Source organism: Salvia splendens, chromosome 8, assembly GCF_004379255.2.
Source record: "Salvia splendens isolate huo1 chromosome 8, SspV2, whole genome shotgun sequence".
Classification (NCBI taxonomy): Eukaryota; Viridiplantae; Streptophyta; class Magnoliopsida; order Lamiales; family Lamiaceae; genus Salvia; species Salvia splendens.
In genome coordinates this window covers 10725745-10747266 of record NC_056039.1, presented here as the reverse complement: position 1 = coordinate 10747266, position 21522 = coordinate 10725745, and the positions used below count along the sequence as shown (strand labels likewise).

The following is a 21522-nucleotide window of genomic DNA, read 5'->3' as shown; positions in this document are numbered from 1 at the left end:
TTTGGCTTTGTGCATTTGAAGTGTTTGTTGCATTATTATTGGAAAATTAAAACGATTTTCATTACTGAGTGGCAGCTTTACATCTCCGTATTTGCATGTCTATAAAAATATAAGAGTTTTAGGTCAGCTTATAAACATAATTTTAAAGAAGATGTATTTTTATCAACTGGGGCTATCTGTTTTTCTTAGTTCAAAATATCGTCTTAAAATAAACAAGATTGGATGCATCAAACTCGGGTGATCTCTTCTACTCACCTTTGCATAAGTCATAACTAAGCTAACACTTAAGTAACGTAGATCAAACCCTTGTCCAATTCTCTTCTCTTTTTATCAAAGATTTGAGAATGGCATAAAATACAACGAAGCAAGAACACACTGCCAAAAACATCCTATCAAAATCATAACATCATACGCGGTCATTGTTGTAGAAGCCGTTACGAGCACAACCAAATCTTTGCACCAAAATAACCTACTTCAAATTAAATAAGTGAAAACGTCCTACAAGACGACGGAACTATCCGCTGTAATCTCCCTCCCAAAACTTATCTTCTGGGTAGAAAACTGCAACAACTTCATTTCCCCCAAATTTCCTTCCATTCAGTCCTTGCCGAGCTTTTACAGCACTTTCAGTGTCCGCATATTCCAAATAAACCTACATCACCAATTACGATTTTCATAAGTGGCACAACCAAAATATTTGATTGCAGGCAACACATCTCTTATAATGGGAAGAAAGAACGCTTAACAACTAACCTTCCCTACACCAGGTGCATTTTCTACATCGGGAACTGGGCGGGGGATTATCAAAGTCACCAATGTACCTGCAAATTTCAATTCAAAACTCAGAATCAGTGTTTTAACCACTGAAGACAGTATATCAGCCACATTTATCATAGGATTTTCTTGTATGTAAATATTCCGTTTAGCAGAACAAGTAGTTGAAAACGCTGCCCGGAAAATGAATTACTCAGCACCACTAAAAACTAGGAAAAACAGAAAAAGGTGATTTTAGAAGCAGAGGAGCTCAGATTACTAACCAAACTTTGCACATTCAATTCTCATGTCTTCAACTATATCTTCATAATCTTCGTCATTCATGAGCTCATCTGGGGTAACCACATTTGTTAAGCAAACAACCTTTGTAACTGGTGCAATAGTCGGTGCTAACATGAGTCTCTGCAAAAGAAATGACATTCATTTCAAGTTTCAACAAATGTGCCAGTCAGAGTCACATATGAAATCAACAGCCTTGAGGATCATGATAAGAATACAAGGATATCAGAGAACATGAGTATTATTACCTGTAATGCAATTTGTTGTTGCGCATGTAATAACACGCTTTCCTGCTCGGGTTTAGGCTGTGTTGTACCTTGATTAGCACGCCTAACAGTGAGTGTTTTATCACCCATCTTTATCCCATTAAGAGCTGCACAAGCAATATCTGTAACAGATAAGTCCTGGTAAACACAAAATGCATAGCCTTTGGAGTTCCCTGTTTCTCTATCTTTGACCAGATCAAAACCCCGAAGTGGTCCAAAGGATTCGAGCAGCTCCCTGATTTGCGATTCTGTGAAATAATATGGCAACCCACCAACAAATATACGGTCAGGACCCTCAAGCCCCCCAGCAGATCCTGGTGTTAACCCAACAGCTGCAAGATTCAGATTGGGATTAGGTTGACTGGGGCCCAGCGTGGCAGCAAGAGAGGGGTTATAGTCACTCGGTCTTCTAACTTTAACAGGTGCACCCTGAATAATGAAGAAGAAATTAGTCGAAATGCATAGTAGCAATGCATGCAATTGGCATCTCAAAACAAGCAATAGGTAAACAGATTGTAGTAAAAAAAATTCAACTTGCAGTAAGATCAGTAGCTACCTCAAAAATAATGCCATCTAAAGACATTGCATTGCTAGCCTCTTCAACTGATCTCATCTCCACAAAAGCAAATTTCTTCTCATGGTTAATGTAAACATTGACAACAGCATCTCCTGAATAATGAAAAGAACAAAATGAATTTAATGTGAATCTTAATGTCTCCACCCTCTTCTCGGGCCCCAATCAACCCATGGCCCTTGACATCGTTGTATTCTATGATTGTGAATACATGGATTCACATCATCCTCTCCTTCTTTGTGAAAGGATTTGTCCTCAAATCCGGTTCTTTGATTCATTATTATGACACCCGGATTCACATCAGAATTATTACATAAAATCCCTCACAGATATATGGATAGCCGAAGGATTTATAACAGTGTAGAGATGTTACCTGGACCAGCAGTATTTCCTCCTATTGCTGACATAACATGACTAAAGAATGTTGCCACAGACTGCACAAGGAGAACATAAAAATGAATTACTTGTTGATCACACAGAAAAATGAAACAAAATACAGCTGAGCAAGGAAAGAAATATACAAATCAGGGATTAACAGCAAAGTCTATGAAAAGGACGAGACTCTGTTAAAATGATTGAATATGCTGCCCTCAAAATATTAAAGAAAACTGTGGATGTGGATATGATGTACCAACAGAATCACTCCATTCACATGCGAATAACAGCATGGGAAGAATTATAACTTTCATTAACTGGTGGCAGAAGAGTTAGACTTAACAAGAAAAATCAAGACATTAAGACGTCTATCTAGTGCCAATTGCCAAATCTATGAATGATATACCCAGCTACAATACAAGAACTATAGAGATGGAACGTAGCATCACCTGCTCATTAGCAGTTGGTGGAAGTCCACCAACATAGACCCTGCGAGCATGCCTAGTAGCCTGACAAAACAAAATTTCTTAAAGGATTTCTCATATTAAGGTTTAAAATATAATACATTAAGCAACATTAGAAGACCTGCTGAGTCATTGCCTGCACAGGCATAACAGGGAGGGCTCCAAACTGAAATCAAATTTAAGATACGTTTTCAGGAACTATATTAAAGAGCTACAATAAATGCCAGGGGTTAAAGTTAGAACACCTGTCCGCCTGGCAAAGGTAACATATTAGGGAACATTCCTGGAATTGTGGGGGTGGCTCCCGAAAATTGGCCTGTAAATGTCACCCCAAGTTACATCCATCATAAAAAACGCAGTCCATATTATTCTCAAGTGATGGAGTTGATATTAATTAATATATTTTCTCCATGACTATATTCCAATATAGGCTATCGATTTACAATAGAACTCTAACATCTATTAGAAATTATGTAAAGCTACCAAACATGCAATCCTGGTCAGAGATGGACAAGACCTGTATTCATTCTTCCTTGTACATAAAAGCTACAGAAGTCAGCTCAAGCCCATTGTCAGCACAGTGGGGCTAGTGGCCCAACATTGCCTTCTTAGAACATAACATAGCACATACAAAACAAACAAGAAAACACAAACACAACAAGAAACCAAAAACTCTCTCAGTTTCCATCACCAAGCAAATAATTATATAAAAAACTGAACAGTCAATTTTAGGGACTAGTACTCCAAAATGTGATATGCAATTGAAGGACCGAGTACGCTTACCAAAATGAAACCATTTTTTTGATACGACCATTCCACACTATATCACAGAAAAGAAACATAATAGTTAACATAAAAAGAAAACTATAGGCCAAGTGTTTGGTTGTACCTGCAACAACAGCGGCAGTATTTGGAAGCAATGCAGTAGGAGGAGCCATGTCAAAACCACTCATCCTTTTACTGTAAAGTACAATATTAATGCCAGAGACAAGTAAAACATGTGGCGGTAATAGTTGAATTTAAAACACATGAAATAATTTGCACGAGTTATTGAACCCTAAATTAATTAATTCTAGTATTACAGAAGGGCAGGGATTAATATTAGTAAAACAGTTACTGGTGGAAATACTAACTAACTTCAAGCAATATTATAAGCCAGTAACATGACTGCTCACTCACATACTCTAAAAAATGAATATCAGTTACTCTGAAGAGTACAATCACAAACTACCTTTTGGAGCGTGAACGTGAACGTGACCTCGATCTGTGCTCAGATTTAGCCCTTGAACGAGACCTAGATCCGTGCCTGTGCCTTTCCTCCCTATCTTTATCATAATCTTTCCGCCTGAAATTAGAATGTTTAACTTTCAGTCCTTAACAGCAACAAAGAAGGAAATTGTTGGTAGAGAAGATACTACAAAAGAAGTTGCACTTGTCTCACCTCTCATAGTCTCGGCTTCGGTAGTAGTCATCAGCATCATCCCTATCTCCGGTCCTCTCCCTTCTCTCACTTCGGTCTCTGTGGCGATCTCGGTGATGTCGATCACGATCCTTATCCCGTTCCCTCTCCCTGTCTTTATCCCTGTCCTTATCCCTTTCCCTGTCTCTGTCCCTCTCCCTTTCCCTATCCCTCTCTCTGTCCATGTCTCTATCTTTGTCTCTACCTCTTTCCCTTCCCCTGTCTCTGCTTTTAGACTCCCTCTCCCTATCTCTTGTACGATCACGAGATTCATGCTGCAAAAAGTGAAGTTTGATAAATGTAACGTTAGGCAACATATAGATAACAGAGAAACGGAGAAGTATGCTCTGGAACTGATCTTTCTGATGAATATAAAATTGTGAAATAGTACAGCCAGAACATGCAACAGTTTTCTTGTGGACCTTTCCATTTGTGAGATGGAAATATATGGATGCTCTGATCCCCACATTGTTTCTTGAATTTAATGGCATTTGATATTTTTCTCATTTATTTTTTTTTCTCCACTACTATAAAACAATATAGTTTTTTTTGGCAAACACCAGTTGTCTGCAACGTTTATCAACTGTCATTCTTTTTTTCTAAGTGAAAGAAGCATTCTCCAGACAAAAATAATTTTTATATGGAATATGTAAACCTACCAGCCAAAAATGGCGAATATATTAATTTATTTTAATTAACTAAAAGTAGACCCATTAGCATATACCATTTTGGGGTGGATTGAGAAACTACTCCCATAAGTCACTAACCTCAGTCCTTAAGCCAACAAAACCATACAAATCCACAATAAGAGGAAAGTTCAATTAAGAAATCCAGAAAAATATATCTTCCAACCTAGTAAGAGTAACCATCAAGCAAAAAGGAAACAATGTCACATAAATTTATTTAAATTGGTAACAGCATTTCTGGCACTTAAGAATTTTAAAGGGGCTCTTGCAGCATGAAATAACAATTAAAACAAACAGGAGATGATCCAGCAACAAAATAAGCTAACTGTATCTCCCTGACCTTGGATCCAGAACTAGTAGAACCTTTGTGAGCTTTCTCCTGCATGGCTGCTAGTTCGGGTGATTCTATTTGAGACGGAGAAAGGGAATTTCCATGAGCCTCGTGAGTTGCCATCTGAAAACAGAATTTGTGCCCGTGTTAGGATGGAGAGGATTGAACAGAGTGAATTTTACTTCCTCAAGCAATAGATCAGTACAGTGAAATTCCGCACATAACCAGCAGCAGAATACAAATCAGCAATTTAGTTTCATATACCGGAACTCTACATGCATATAGTTTCATACTACATTCCTAATTCATCAAACAGTTTAAAATACTGCGAGACCCTAATGTGTTAGCTATAAGATACTACTCCCAATTACAAGTATTCCATAAAATAATCCACTTAGAAAAAAAAAACTCGATGATAGCAACTGCAATAGTCCAGCTGTCCAAGTAATCTATGCTAAATACAAAAGTAGATTTTTGGGGAAATTACATAAATTCAATTTTCCCTCCACGAGCTACTGTGACTGTCCAATAGACCACCAAGAGTACTTAGTCGTCCAACAAATTTTTACACTTCACAATGAAAATCAAACAATTTGACAATAGATCTAAATCTTACTATTATTCTAATTTTCAGGTACACAAATTCAGGAAAAATAAGCAAACCTGCAGATCTTGGACTGAGATGGAAGAAGAAGATGAAACGTCGAAGAAGAAAACTGACCTGATGGACAAAGAAATTTAGGGCTATGTTGCTGTATTGATGGAGAGAAGAACACAGCGAGCACAGGTACACAGCGGCAGCGGCGGGGGGGAGTCGACGAGTTAGCCGGTCAGCCAAGAATAAGAGGGGGCTGAGGCGGCGGCGGTAGTAGTAGATTGATGTGTTTCGCTTGATATTTTTTGAAGAGAAGTGCTCGTATTCGTAGGAGATCGCAAAGATTTTAAATCTTGTGTTTTTATTCAATAAATAAATAGGCCAGATTTGTTTTAATACAAGTAGGTATGTCAATCGGGCCGGGCCAGCGGGTTTCGGGTTAACCTTGCTCGGGTTACGGGTCAATCAAGTGCGGGCTAATCGTGTTGTGTTTTTTTTCATGCATAAAGATTCAACTCTAACCCTAAAAGCTCGAGTTTCGTGCTAACCCAACGGGTTAATCGAGTGGTCGTTGATGAAATTGACATGCGCTCAATCTAATACTAAATAATTATGAAAATTAGTTATATTTATAGATGTTAAAAACATTTAATTGTGATAAATTGGAGATATATGCTTAAACTAGTGTTGGGGAAAAATATCGAAATACCGAAATACCGGCCTTATCGTACCGAAAATACCGAATTTTCGGTACACCGTGATTTTCGGTATGGTATGATACCTTACCGAAAGATTAGGGTAAGGTAACAGTATGTATTTTCATATACCGCGGTATACCGCAGTGTACCAAAATTCGGTATATACAGTAAAATATAAAAATTTATAATTAAAAATAATTATATTTTATATGTATATTTTTAAATTATAAAATCTATTGTAAAATATAAATATAATTATGAATACAATATTTTAATATATTTTCTAAATTATAAAATATAAATAATATTCTAAAAACTCAAATTATCTATTTTTATTGATGTTGAAAGTTAGGTATACCGCAAAGGTACGGTATACCGAAAATGAAGTACGGTACCAATATGGAAATTTGTCATATCGAAAATAAGGTATACCGAAAATTTTGGTGAGGTAAATGTATGATATTTTCGCATACTGAATTTATGGTAATGTGGTTTCGGTAAGGTATACCGTACTTAGGCCATCCACAACGCTGTTCCTATACCGTTCCTATACCGTTCCTTAAACCACTATTTGACGGCCCCACTGTACTTTTTTACTCCATTCCTTAACTAAGGAACGGAACCTGCAACCCTCCGTTCCTTAACCGTTCCTTAACCGTTCCTTAAATTACTATTCATTCAATTTCATTTTTTTTTATTTCCAACCCAATTCAATTTAAATAAACACACTTTAAAAAACAAACACACTTTATTAAAAAACACACAACATTAAAAAAAATTACAACTTAAACGTAAAAAAATAAAAAGCACACAATTAAAATCCTAAAAAAATAAAAGTACACAATTTTAATAATTTCATCCGCCAAAATTTGCCCAAATGTGCTCAATTAGATCATGTTAGAGTTGGGTGTGGGCACTAGAGTCGGGTGTCCTTGCACAAATAGATAACCGTTCTTGTATAGACGGATGCGCTCCACTTCGAGGCGGACTACTTGCGGTTGAGCTTCAGGGGGATTCGTCGTCGAACCAATTTCCCGCCTCGGGTCCTTCGTCTTGGACAATCATGTTGTGCAAGATTATGCACGTATACATGATGTCGACCATGTTTTCCATGAACCACGTACGAGCCGGGGCTTTGATGATGTTGAAGCGCGCTTGGAGAACCCCGAACGCCCTCTCCACATCCTTGCGAGCAGCCTCCTGCTTCTGCGCAAAAAAGAGTCTGCTTTGGGTTCGCAGACCCACTGCACGTCTTCACGAAGGTAGGCCACTTCGGGTAGATGCCATCGGCGAGATAGTACCCCATTTTATAAAGCCGGTTGTTGGCGACGAAGTTGATGGCCGACGCTTTACCATCCAAAACTTCGGTCAAGAGGTCGGACTGGTGGAGCACGTTTACGTCGTTGTTCGACCCGGGGACCCCGAAGTACGCGTGCCAGATCCAAAGGCGGTAGTCGGCAACGGCCTCAAGTATAACGGTTGGGTGGGTGCCTTTGTGGCCGCTCGTGTAGGACCCCTTCCACGCCACCGGGCAATTCTTCCATTGCCAGTGCATGCAATCGACGCTGCCGAGCATCCCGGGGAATCCGTGCACTGTTTCGTGAAGGTTGAGCAGGAACTGACAATCGGTCGTGCTTGGCCTTGGCAGAATTTGAGCAAGCACATTCGCCCAGTGCTGTCTCCGATGTGGAGGTATTCGTCGAACATGTCGGCCGTTTGTCCAGTCGCAAGCTGGCAGATTGCTGCAGTACATTTCTGCAGCGTCGTGTGGCTGGGACGGCCGACCGCGTCGAACCCTTCCTGGAAGAACTCTTCCCGGGCTGCCAAAGTATTCGCGATGTGGAGAAATAACGGTTTCCCCATGCGGAAACGGCGACGGAAGTACGTATCTCCCCAAACCGGGTTATCGCAGAAGTAGTCGCGTACTAACCTTGCGGCGGCTTCCTCCCGGTTACGATGGATGTACGTACGGGAGCGTCGTTGGGGCGGCGCGGCTTCTTCTGCCTCCTGTCGTCGATCTTCTTCAAGTGATTGTTCCAATATTTGACGCATTTGTTCATAAGGATCCATTAGTTTGATTAAATTTGGGAGAAGGAAAATATAATTGATTTGAGATGAAAATTGGGGTGGAAATAGATAGGAATAGATGTGTATTTGTGATTGAAATGAGTATGAAATAGGAGTATTTATAGAGTAAATAAATAAAATAAAAATTAAAAAAAAAATAAAAAACGGATATAAAAAAAACGGTCTCATTACCGTTGCAAAAAAAAAAAAAAAATTTTATTAAATTCGAATTTTTTTTTAAAAAAATGAATTATTGCGTCACCGGACGAAGCCCACTCGCGGGGCAGCGAGTGGGCTTCACGCGTCGAATGGGAGGCCGCCACGTCGCCTCGGCGCGTGGCGGAACGTTCCGTTCCGCGTTCCTCCGGAACGGAACGCGGCACGGCATAGGAATGGCGACGGCACGGAACGGCGACGGAACGCACCCCGCAACGCGTGCCGCCGCGGAACCGTTCCGCCGGAACGGCATAGGAACCGCAACGGCACAGCATTGCGGGTGCCCTTACCCACCCCTAGCTTAAACTCAAATATAAACATGATCAAATATAAATATTTGTGATTTATACAAAATGAAATATAAACATATTTCAAGTTATAGAAATTTAAATATTTTTAATTAATTTGAGGTTTCTAACTTATTAATCTATTATTATATTAATAAAAAATTAATATATAATTTGTATATTTAACATAAAATTGAAAGATATTTTTTAGTTATCTATATTATAAAAATAATCAATGAAGTGTTGAATTAGAACGTGTAATTATTTTCTAATGTGTCTAAAGATTGAAAATGATGCCTTTGTTTAGCAAGAATGATGGTGTAATGGTTTTTGTGGGTAAAGATAATGAATCTTTGTTATTTCTCATTTTCTTTTTAAATATTATTTATTTTGTATAAAGGATAAATTATTAAAATAATTACAGATATAATTAGGGAGTTAATAATCATATTTAACCGCTTAATTTAGTTAAAATCGAGATTTAAAACGTTGACCGTTAACATTTGACGAAAAAGTTAACTTTCGACCGATTGTCATCCGAGTTGAAATGTTTTGAATCCAAAAATTCAAAATATAATGTCTATGACCAAAATCGTAAAATTGACATATGTTCATGATCAGTTTTGGCCTTTACTCTTTGCAAAATAGATCAAGTAGAGGAAATGTACGTAATTTTTTATATCGATAGTATCTACAAAATATATACTCCATGTATAAAATAGGTATTTGGCCTATATTAAAATTTGACTTATTATGAAATTGGAGAAATGGGATACAATTTTATCAATTATCCCATATATGCATAATTCAACGTCTTTTAGTGATGGTAAAAATGACAATATTTCAATTTAAAAAATGAGTAAATGAAGAGAAAAGAAAAAATACTTATTTTTATGAAACATGTCGTTTTAAGCATTATTAAAAGACGATATTTTGTGCACGGATCATTGGCGGACCCAAGATTTTCATACTGGGGGATCCAAACTATTAATAACGATTGTTGAATATTTTTAGTGTCGACGACATCAAAAACAGCCCGACACATTACGGATCTGGGAGAGAGATGGATGAGAAGAGATAAATAATTTGAGAATAAGAAATATAAATTAAAAATACATACGAAGACAATGTCAGCATGAAATAATTAAAGAATATAGTAGTTTTTTTAAACTAAAGATAATTAATTATGATCTTAGTGTAATAATATTTACACCAATGAATTAAACTGGTAATGAGAAATCTATAAAAGATACTAATGAATTGAACTAATTATGAGAAATACTCAAAGAATAAAACTAGTTATAAGGATTACTTTACTTATAAATATTAGAAATCTACAAAAGAACTAACAATTAGAAATTCAAACAAACCACCTTAGGATTCATACCTAGGAACATTCAGTCATTAGTCACTTCAACTACCAACTGAGCTAGCTGATTACCTTGTAAAGTGTTGTATGATTATATACAACTCCCTTCATCTCTAAAAGTATGAATATTTGATTTGATACGAGATTAATATATAATTAATAAAGTAAAAAAGAGAGATAAGTGATAATATAAATAGTATTAATGGAGAGTGAACTCCACATTATTAATAGTATAGTGTAATGGTATAAATTATAAATAAAATGATAGGTAGAAGTAATGTATTGTTTAACTATTCCAAAATTAGAAAGTTTATATTTTTTAGGGATATACCAATAAGAAGGTTATTTTTCAAGGAAGGATTAAGCAGTGTATGGAGTAGAAAAAACAAAAGTTGTTGGGGGTGCCAAGGACCCCTCATGCGCCAGACGTAGGGGCGCCACTGGCATGGATGTGATAATTAAGAGAGAAATTTTTTTTATTTAATATTCAAATTTCAAAAGTTGTGAAACAGATTATAGTTTGACTAAACTTCCTAATTTAAAGACTTATTATCCCATTTGTTTAGTTAGTCAAACTTTGAATTAGTTTACTACTATTATTTAGTTATTTTAATACTCTCATCCGTCCTTAAAAAATAGATAAACTAGTAAATGTCACGAGTTCTAATGTGCAATTGATAAAGTAAGAGATAAATAAGAAAAAGTAAGAGAAAGACAAAAAAGATGGCGAAAGTAGTTTAGTGTATTACTGAATTATGGAGTTGAAAATTTTCCATATTTAGAATTGTGGAGACCACCCAAAATGGTAAAATTAGTCTATTTTTTTTAAGACCGGGAAATATATTTTTTATGAATATTGTATAGTTATTTAGGATTACCAACGTCTAAAATTTGTTATTTGAAATTATGAGTATTGAATAGTGTGTAGTGGGAGAGACCAACTTGCTCCTATCTTAGAGCACCCGCAACGCTGTGGAGGAACGGTTCCGCGGCGGCACGCGTTGCAGCCGCTGTGTCGTCGCCATTCTGTGCCTATGCCGTGCCGGGTGTCGTTGCCACGTCACGCGGCATGACACGTTCCGCCACGCGCCGAGGCGACGTGGCGGGCTCTCAACGCACGCGTGACGCCCACTCGCTGCTCCGGGAGTGGGTTTCGTCACGGTGACGCAATAATTCATTTTTTTTTAAATTCGAATTTAATAAATAAAAAAAAATTGCAACGGTATTGTGACCGTTTTTTTATCCGTTTTGTATTTTTTTATTTTTTTTTATTTATTTACTCTATAAATACTCCTATTTCATATTCATTTCACTCACAAACACACATCTATTCCTCTCAAATTCTCTCTATTTCCACCTCAATTTTCATCTCAAATCAACTATGTTTTTCTTCTCTCAAATTTAATCAAACTAATGGATCCTTTTGAACAAATGCGTCAAATATTGGAACAATCACTTCAAGAAGATCGACGACGGGGGGCGGAAGAAGCCGCGCCGCCCCAATGACGCTCCCGTACGTATATCCATCGTAACCGGGAGGAAGCCGCCGCAAGGTTAGTACGCGACTACTTCTGCGATAACCCGGTTTGGGGAGATACGTACTTCCGTCGCCGTTTCCGCATGGGGAAATCGTTATTTCTCCACATCGCGAATACTTTGGCAGCCCGGGAAGAGTTCTTCCAGGAAGGGTTCGACGCGGTCGGCCGTCCCAGCCACACGACGCTGCAGAAATGTACTGCAGCAATCCGCCAGCTTGCGACTGGACAAACGGCCGACATGTTCGACGAATACCTCCACATCGGAGAAAGCACTTGGCGAATGTGCTTGCTCAAATTCTGCAAAGGCGTCCGGGCAGCCTTCACCGACGAATTTCTCCGGCGGCCAAGCACGACCGATTGTCAGTTCCTGCTCGACCTTCACGAAACAGTGCACGGATTCCCCGGGATGCTCGGCAGCGTCGATTGCATGCACTGGCAATGGAAGAATTGCCCGGTGGCGTGGAAGGGGTCCTACACGAGCGGCCACAAAGGCACCCACCCAACCGTTATACTCGAGGCCGTTGCCGACTACCGCCTTTGGATCTGGCACGCGTACTTCGGGGTCCCCGGGTCGAATAACGATGTAAACGTGCTCCACCAGTCCGACCTCTTCACCAAAGTTTTGGATGGTAAAGCGCCGGCCATCAACTTCGTCGCCAACAACCGGCTTTATAAAATGGGGTACTATCTCGCCGATGGCATCTACACGAAGTGGCCTACCTTCGTAAAGACATGCAATGGCTCTGCGAACCCAAAGCAGACTCTTTTTGCGCAGAAGCAGGAGGCTGCTCGCAAGGATGTGGAGAGGGCGTTCGGGGTTCTCCAAGCGCGCTTCAACATCATCAAAGCCCCGGCTCGTACGTGGTTCATGGAGAACATGGTCGACATCATGTATACGTGCATAATCTTGCACAACATGATTGTCCAAGACGAAGGACCCGAGGCGGGAAATTGGTTCGACCCCGAATCCCCCGGAAGCTCAACCGCACGTAGTCCGCCTCGAAGTGGAGCGCATCCGTCTATACAAGAACGGTTATATATTTGTGCAAGGACACGCGACTCTAGCGCCCACACCCAACTCCAACAGGATCTAATTGAACACATTTAGGCAAACTTTGGCGGATGAAATTATTAAAATTGTGTACTTTTATTTTTTTTGGATTTTAAGTGAGTGCTTTTTATTTTTTTAAGTTTAAGTTGTAACTTTGTTTTAATGTTGTGTGTTTTTTAATAGTGTGTTTGTTTTTTATTAAAGTGTGTTTTTTAATTGAATTGAGTTGGAAATAAAAAAAATAAAATTGAATGAATAGTAATTTAAGGAACGGTTAAGGAACGGAGGGTTGCAGGTTCTGTTCCTTAGTTAAGGAATGGAGTAAAAAAGTACAGTGGGGCCCGCAAATAGTAGTTTAAGGAACGGTATAGGAACAGCGTTGTGGATGGCCTTATGCCCTTTCGATTCCAACCTATGGGGAGGGTTTTGCCACAGTAGACTCGTGTCCCTTGTCGCGAGGCTAGGTATGATGCCCTGTTCCTCTCCCGCCAAAGGCTATCCTCACGGTCACCATGTCATACACACTTTCATCTGACTCTCATTTCAAATTTGGGGCGATTAGAGTTATACACAGCTACTAAAATAAGAGAGGAGAAAAAATGATGCAAAAATTTATATTAAAAAAAATAAAACTAATTTTGACAGACGAAACCAAATAAAACTATGTATCATGGACAAATGAAGTTCTATTAATAGTTACGCATCTTCAATAAAACAAGGTAGCAAGAGCAGAATACAAAACATCCTATAAAAAATCATAACACCTTACCACATAGACATAGTTTTAGAAGCGCAGAACATAACCACAATAGGCCATTGCAATAAAACCTACTTCAAATCCAAATAAGTTAACTTCCTACAATAGGGAACACTATCCGCTGTAATCTCCCTCCGAAAACTTATCTTCTGGGTAGAAAACTGCAACAACCTCATTTCCACCGAATTTCCTTCCATTCAGTCCTTGCCGAGCTTTTACAGCACTTTCAGTGTCCGCATATTCCAAATACACCTATACATCACCACTTACAATATTCATACATGATTGGAGGCAACATATACATCTCTTCTAGTGGAATGAAAGGATGCTTAACAACTAACCTTCCCTACACCTGGTGCATTTTCTACACCAGCAACGGGACGAGGAATTACTAAGTTCACCAACATACCTGCAAATTTTTTTATAATATCTAATTCAAAAGTGAAACTTGCTTGTATTATAAAGCAAGCCTAAAACTTTCCAGTCCTACACTATCCGCTGTAATCTCCCTCCGAAAACTTATCTTCTGGGTAGAAAACTGCAACAACCTCATTTCCACCGAATTTCCTTCCATTCAGTCCTTGCCGAGCTTTTACAGCACTTTCAGTGTCCGCGTATTCCAAATACACCTATACATCACCAGTTACAATATTTATAAGTAAGACTCAACACAATATATGATTGCAGGCTTATTACACCTCTTCTAGTGGAATAAAAGGATGCTTAACAACTAACCTTCCCTACACCTGGTGCATTTTCTACACCAGCAACGGGACGAGGAATTACTAAGTTCACCAACATACCTGCAAATTTTTTTATTCCAAAAGTCAGAACCATCGTTTTAATAACTAAATAATGTAGGGTGTGCATGTGAAGAATATTCCGTGTAGCATAGCAAGGAGTTGTAAAAAATAGCACAGCCCACAAAAAACCTAATTAAAGAATGAGAAAATAGAGTAAAGGTAAGTTTAGAAGCAGAGGAGCTAAGATTACTAACCAAACTTCCCACATTCAGTTCTCATGTCTTCGAGTATATCTTCATAATCATCGTCATTCATGAGCTCATCGGGGGTAACCACATTTGTTAAGCAAACAACCTTTGTAATGGGTTCAATATTAGGTGCTAACATGAGTCTCTGCAAAAGAAACAACATTCATTTCAAGTTTCAACAACTGCACCAGTCAGACTCACAATTGAAATGCACCAGTCACTCACAATTGAAATCATTACCTGTAATGCAATTTGTTGTTGTGCATGCAATAACACGCTCTCCTGCTCGGGTTTAGGCTGTGTCGTGCCTTGATTAGCACGCCTAACAGTAAGCGTTTTATCACCCATCTTTATCCCATTAAGAGCTGCACAAGCAATATCTGTAACAGATAAGTCCTGGTAAACACAAAATGCATAGCCTTTGGAGTTCCCTGTTTCTCTATCTTTAACTAGATCAAAACCCCGAAGTGGTCCAAAGGATTCGAGCAGCTCCCTGATTTGCGACTCCGTGAAATAATACGGCAACCCACCAACAAATATGCGGTCAGGGCCTTCAAGCCCCCCAGCAGATCCTGGTGTTAACCCAACAGCTGCAAGATTCAGATTGGGATTAGGTTGACTGGGGCCCAGAGTGGCAGCAAGCGAGGGGTTATAGTCACTCGGTCTTCTAACTTTAACTGGGGCACCCTGAATAATAAAGAAGAAACTACTTTCAAAAGCATACTACCAAATGATGCAATTGTCATTTCAGAACAAACAACTCAGAATCAAGTAAACTTTAATTTCCACAAGCAGTTAGATCAGTTGCTACCTCAAAAATAATGCCATCTAAAGCCATTGCATTGCTAGCCTCTTCAACTGATCTCATCTCCACAAAAGCAAATTTCTTTTCATGGTTAATGTAAACATTTACCACGGCATCTCCTGAATAATGAAAGGGAACGGTATGAATGATTCATAAACTCTCTCATGGATACATGGATGACCAAAGGATTTATAACAGTGTAGAGATGTTACCTGGACCAGCAGTATTTCCTCCAATTGCTGACATAACATGACTAAAGAACGTTGCCACAGACTGCACAAGGAGAACATGAAAATGAAATGCGTAGCTGATTACACAGAACATTGAAATAAAATGCATATGATCAAGAAAAGAAATAGCCAAATCAGGGGTTAACAGCAAAGGCCGAGAGAACAACAGGACTTTGTTAAAACGATTGAAAATGTGGCCCTCTAATTCAAAGTAAACACTGGATGTGATGTATCACTACAGAACCAATCCATGCAAATGATAATAACAGCATGGGAAGAATCATAACATGCATAAACTGGTTGCAAAAGGGTCAGACTTAAACAGAAAATCCTAGGCATTATGACATCTAACTAGTGCCATATCTAGTAACGGATATACCTAGCTATACAATACGAAAACTATTGAGAAATTGAGATAGAACTTAGTATCACCTGTTCATTAGCAGTAGGCGGAAGACCACCAACATATACCCTGCGAGCATGCCTGGTAGCCTGACAAACCAAAATTTCTTTAATGCCTTCTCACATTTACTTATTCAGGATTATCAAAATACATAAAGCAATATAAAGAGACCTGCTGAGTCATTGCCTGCACTGGCATAACAGGGAGGGCTCCAAACTGCAATAAGATTTAAGATACGTCTTTAGAAGCTATATTAAAGAGCTAGTGAGCTACAATGAATGCTAGAGGTAAAAGTAAGACAACCTGTCCTCCTGGCAAAGGTAACATACTGGGGAACATTCCAGGAATTGTGGGGGTGGCTCCAGGAAGCTGACCTGTGAATGCAACATCAAGTTACATCAAACATTAAAGGCAGTCCATTCTAAAGTTACAGGTGCCAGAGTTTATATATTATTTAATATATACTTTTCCATGATTATGTTCTAATACAAGCTTTCGATTTACAAAAGAACTAAAAGCTACCAGACATGCAATCCTGGTTAGAGATGGACAAGACCTGTATTCATTCTTCCTTGTACATAAAAGCTACAGAAGTCGGCTCACGCCCATTGTCAGCACAGTGGGGCTAGTGGCCCAACATTGCCTTCTTAGAACATAACATAGCACATACAAAACAAACAAACAAACACAAACACAACAAGAAACCAAAACTCTCTCAGTTTCTATCACCAAGCAAATAATTAAATAACAACAAAGTGAACTGTCAATTTTAGGGACTACAACTCCAAATTGTGATGTGCAATTGAAGGACCGAGTTCGCTTACCAAAATGAAACCATTTTTTTGGTATGACCATTCCACACTAAATCACCAAAAAAAAAGAAAATACAATAGTTATCATATCAATAAAATTGTAGAACAAGTGTTTGACTGTACCTGCTACAGCAGCAGCAGTATTTGGAAGCAAGGCAGCAGGAGCCATGTCAAAACCACTCATCCTTTTGCTGTAGAGTACAATATTAATGCCAGAGACAAGTAAAACATGTGGGAGCGATGGTTCGATTTAGACCAATAAAATAACTTTCATGAGTAATTGAACCCAAATTAATTAATTCAGGTATTATAGAAGGCAGCATATATGAGGTAGAAGCAGAGTTCATACTAGTTAAAAAACAATTCTGGTGGAGAAGAGTTCATACTAGTAAAAAACAATCATAACATATCCATGCAACAACGATGTTTAAGCCAGCTATGTGTAACTAAAGCCTACAACCTTGTCAGCTAATAAGGATGATTGTTTTCATTTTTTTCCAAAGACAGAGTAGGTGAGGTCAATGCTGTATGTTAAATGCATGAAATCTATTAAGTTTACTTGACAAATTTTACTATATGCATCCCACAATGTGTATTACTACCAATGCGAGGCACCATTTTTTAAAGGGGAAGTGGTTCTCGCATGTTATAATGTGATGGAATTTTTGTTTATTGGTTTATTAAGTAATAAGTGTAAAGTCAAAGGGGTTGAAGTGGATTTATTAATTATTCTGTGAGGGGACCACGTCTTTAACTTGAGAAGATTCAATGTGTCGGGGCATCACAATTTTATGCAATTTTTATGAAATTATATGCTCTATCTTTGTTACAGCCTCTCTCATTAAATGTTAGACAAGTTTAACTACTACCCAATTTTTTTCCTCAATGTAAAGTTTGAAATTAAGAAATCCGAGCATTCTGCAAATTTGATGGATTTCCTTTGCAATTTGAAGCACCACATAGAGAACACTTTCCGAGCTGACAGTCCCAAAAGATAAAGAACAAGAGAAGAGTAGCATCACAAATTACCTTTTAGAACGTGAACGGGAACGCGACCTTGATCTGTGCTCAGATTTAGCCCTTGAACGAGACCTAGATCTGTGTCGGTGCCTTTCTTCCCTATCTTTATCATAATCTTTCCGTCTGAGATTAGAATATTGTACTTTAAGTCCTTACCAGTAACTAATAAATGACCATTGTAAGTAGAAAGTTGCACTGTTCTCACCTGTCATAGTCTCTGCTTCGGTAGTAGTCATCCTCATCACCCCTATCTCTGGTCCTCTCCCTTCTCTCACTTCGATCTCTGTGGCGATCTGGGTGATGTCGATCACGATCCTTATCCCGTTCCCTTTCCCCATCTCTGTCTCTACCCCTCTCCCTTTCCCGATCCCTATTCCTCTCTTTGTCCCTGTCTCTATCTTTGTCTCTACTACCTCTTTCCCTCTCCCTGTCCCTGCTTTTAGATTCCCTCTCCCTATCTCTTGCATGTTCACGAGATTCATGCTGCAAAAAGTGGAGTTTAATAAATGTAACATTAGGCAACATATAAAAAACAGACAAACTGACAAGTTCATTCTCCAACTGATCTTGTCCATGAATAAAAAGAAACAGCACAACAAGATGTAACAAAAATTTTGTGCAACTTTCCACATGTGACATGGAAATACATAGATGCTTGGATCTCCTAATGGCTTCGAAAATTAAATATTTTTCTCATATTAAACTTTTCTTTTCCCTCCACTGCTATAAACTAATCTAGTTCCTTTGGCAAACTCCAGTTGTCTGAAAAAGATTATCAACTGTCATTCTAGTTTTCAAAGCATCATAGAGAAACAAGCATTCTCGAGACAAGTATGATTTTTGTTGGGAATATCAAACCTAGTGGCCAAAATTGCTGAAAATAGCTGGCATTGAAATAATTTATTTTTCATAAATGAAAGCAGACCTACTAGCCTGTCCCATTTTGGTGTGGATTGAGAAGCTTCTCCGATCAGTCACCAAAATTAAGTATATAAAACTACCAAAATCCACAATATGAGAAAAGTTCAATAAACAAGCCAGAAAAATATATCTTCATCGTAGTAAGATAAACCATCAAGCAAAAAAGGAAACAATATCACAATACCCATAACTTCAGGAGAAGGGGTGCCTCCTCACAAAGGGATCATTCATGTATTCAACTTTACCAAGTAAAAATGACTCGTTAAAATTTAATAGTTTATTATTCGTACAAAAAAATCTTCTGTTTTTTCCAACTGCAATGCCTAGAAGGCTTTTTCTTCTCTTGGGTTATGTAAAAAAATGAATTTGAACTAACAAATTTATTTAGAATAAAAAACAGCTACTTCAGAATTTTTAAAGGGGAACTTGCAGCATGCAATTACAATTAAAATTGAAAGTAGATGTTCCAACAAAATAAGTTAATGGTATATCAAAATACCTTGGATCCAGAACTTGAAGAACCTTTGTGAGCTTTCTCCTGCATGGCTTCTAGTTCGGGTGATTCTATACGAGATGGAGACAGGGAATTTCCATCAGCCTCATGAGTTGCCATCTGAAAACAGTGTTTGAGCCTGGGTTAAGATGGAGAGAATCTAACAGAGTGATTTTTTATTCCTCATTTCTTAGCAATGTAATTAACTTAAAGTCAAAACTATGTCTTTAATTTGAGGAAGTAACTCAATACATGATTCTAAAGCTCCAACCTTTATATCACGCAATATATCAGTACAATGAAACTCCACACATAACCAGATGCAGACTACATAACAGCAATCACTGTATTCATACCTACAATTTTTGTATATACCTGAACTCTACGTGCATCATGCATTCCTAATTCATAAAACATGTCAGAATGCTACATGATTAATTAAGAAATTTAGGCTGCAGAGACCCCCAAACGTGTTAGCTAAACAGGGATTATGGCATGCAGTTCATCTGATTCTCATGACCACACAGCATCCCAATTATAAATCTTCCTTCCATAAAATAATTTACTTAGAAACAAAAAACTCTATGATAGCAACTGGACCAGCACCGGTAATCTATATCAATACTAAACATAAAAGCAGAGTTTTGGGGAAAGTTGACACTTTTCCTCTAAGAGGAACTGTTCATTAGATTTCTACACTTTACAATTAAAAAACAAACAATAGGCATCAAACATCAATATCTCATAAATCTTATCATTCTAATGTTTAGATACATAAATTCCAAATCAGGATAAAGGAGAAAACTTGCAGACCACACTTAAGAGTCGACTGAATTGGGAAGAAGAAGGTGCAACATCAATTAAGAAAAATTGACCTTATGGACAGAAAATTAGGGCTATGTGGCTGAGTTGAAGCAGAGTAGAACAGAGAGCACGGCGGCGGGGGGTTGGCTGAGGCGGCGGGGGGTTGTAGATTGGTGTGTTTTGGGCCTACAATTATTGGGATGTGAATGTATTTATAGGTACGAATATAGGGTAGCTAGATTTTGTGTTGCCAGAATTCTGTTCGTGTGGGCCTAAAGCCCGATTGTTTAATTAATCATTAGCCCGTAAATTCTTGGTTCACAATGTCTGTATTATCATTATTTTATTTAAAATGCAATATAATAGTAAAATAAATGATTTTCGTTAAGCAAATAGGATTAGTTATATTATAAAGATATTTATTTGACTAATTTATAATATACCATAATATAGAAGACAAATAAATTAGGGTTAATGATTTTGTATATTTTTGCTATTTTTTTACTATGTGTTGTATCTAAACTATTTCTTTCTCTCGCCTCATTTCATTTACGATTACACTCAGCTTCACTATTTCAGTATTTTGTAATCTCTCCTCTCTCCTCTCTATTTTTGTTCAGTAATATAAGAAAATATTTCAGGGTCTTAACATACCAAATTGGCTATATGATTTGGTGTGACCAACTAATAGTTTTTTAATAGTGTAATCAATAACTATGTGTAATATGGAAACTAAATACACCTAATATATTGAAGATTTCATCAATTTATTGGCCTTTATTTCTTTTATTTGAAATTTTTTATGCATATAAAATTTATTTCTTATTTTTCAATTTTTTACTATTAAAAATTAAAAATTTAAATTAATTAATTAATTAATTAATTACAACTTTAATATTTTTTATAACATGTAAAAATAATTTAAAAAATTTAAGCTAGAAAATAAAATATTACTAACAGTGTAAGAACACTTTCACTTTTATGCAACGAAACAAATTTATATGCATCAAAAATTTCAACGACATATAAAATGTTAAAGATGGAAGAAGACTTATTTTTTGATGAATATTAATTAGTTTATATTCCAAGAAAACTAAATTGTAGTCATAATAAATTAATATAGTAAAATAGTATTTTATTTTTATTTAAAAAAATATATAGAAGTAGTGATATAATCTGACAATTTGGACTTTTTTAATATATTGATTAATTAATCTGATTTTTTAATAATATATAAAAAATTAATGAAACTTTCAA

At 37.5% G+C, this 21522-nt stretch overlaps 2 protein-coding genes across 5 annotated transcripts; both read right to left on the bottom strand.

Annotated features, from left to right (window-relative positions):
- Nucleotides 1–223: 223 nt before the first annotated feature.
- On the bottom strand, nucleotides 224–6168 carry LOC121743740 (splicing factor U2af large subunit A-like). The gene is made up of 14 exons (XM_042137095.1): nucleotides 5930–6168; nucleotides 5218–5331; nucleotides 4174–4466; nucleotides 3964–4077; nucleotides 3622–3692; nucleotides 2978–3048; nucleotides 2854–2898; nucleotides 2718–2777; nucleotides 2267–2327; nucleotides 1876–1988; nucleotides 1302–1748; nucleotides 1038–1176; nucleotides 754–821; nucleotides 224–652 (listed from the first exon to the last, which is right to left on the bottom strand). Exons 2-14 carry the CDS (start codon nucleotides 5329–5331, stop codon nucleotides 515–517), a joined length of 1734 nt encoding a protein of 577 aa, XP_041993029.1. The 5' UTR covers nucleotides 5930–6168; the 3' UTR covers nucleotides 224–514.
- Nucleotides 6169–13695: 7527 nt separating this feature from the next.
- LOC121743741 (splicing factor U2af large subunit B-like) lies at nucleotides 13696–20459 on the bottom strand. Of its 4 annotated transcripts, none has more exons than XM_042137098.1 (16): nucleotides 20337–20459; nucleotides 19468–19581; nucleotides 18253–18530; nucleotides 18057–18170; nucleotides 17151–17218; nucleotides 16519–16589; nucleotides 16387–16431; nucleotides 16245–16304; nucleotides 15795–15855; nucleotides 15589–15701; nucleotides 15018–15464; nucleotides 14784–14922; nucleotides 14522–14589; nucleotides 14277–14415; nucleotides 14128–14195; nucleotides 13696–14038 (listed from the first exon to the last, which is right to left on the bottom strand). In XM_042137098.1, the coding sequence occupies exons 2-14, from the start codon at nucleotides 19579–19581 to the stop codon at nucleotides 14278–14280; spliced, it is 1716 nt and encodes a 571-aa protein (XP_041993032.1). In that variant the 5' UTR covers nucleotides 20337–20459; the 3' UTR covers nucleotides 13696–14038; nucleotides 14128–14195; nucleotide 14277. The 4 variants fall into 4 exon arrangements, with proteins under 4 accessions (XP_041993032.1, XP_041993033.1, XP_041993030.1 ...); XM_042137099.1 differs by having other exon boundaries at nucleotides 14335–14415; XM_042137096.1 differs by having other exon boundaries at nucleotides 14128–14415.
- Between the last annotated feature and the right edge of the window lie 1063 nt (nucleotides 20460–21522).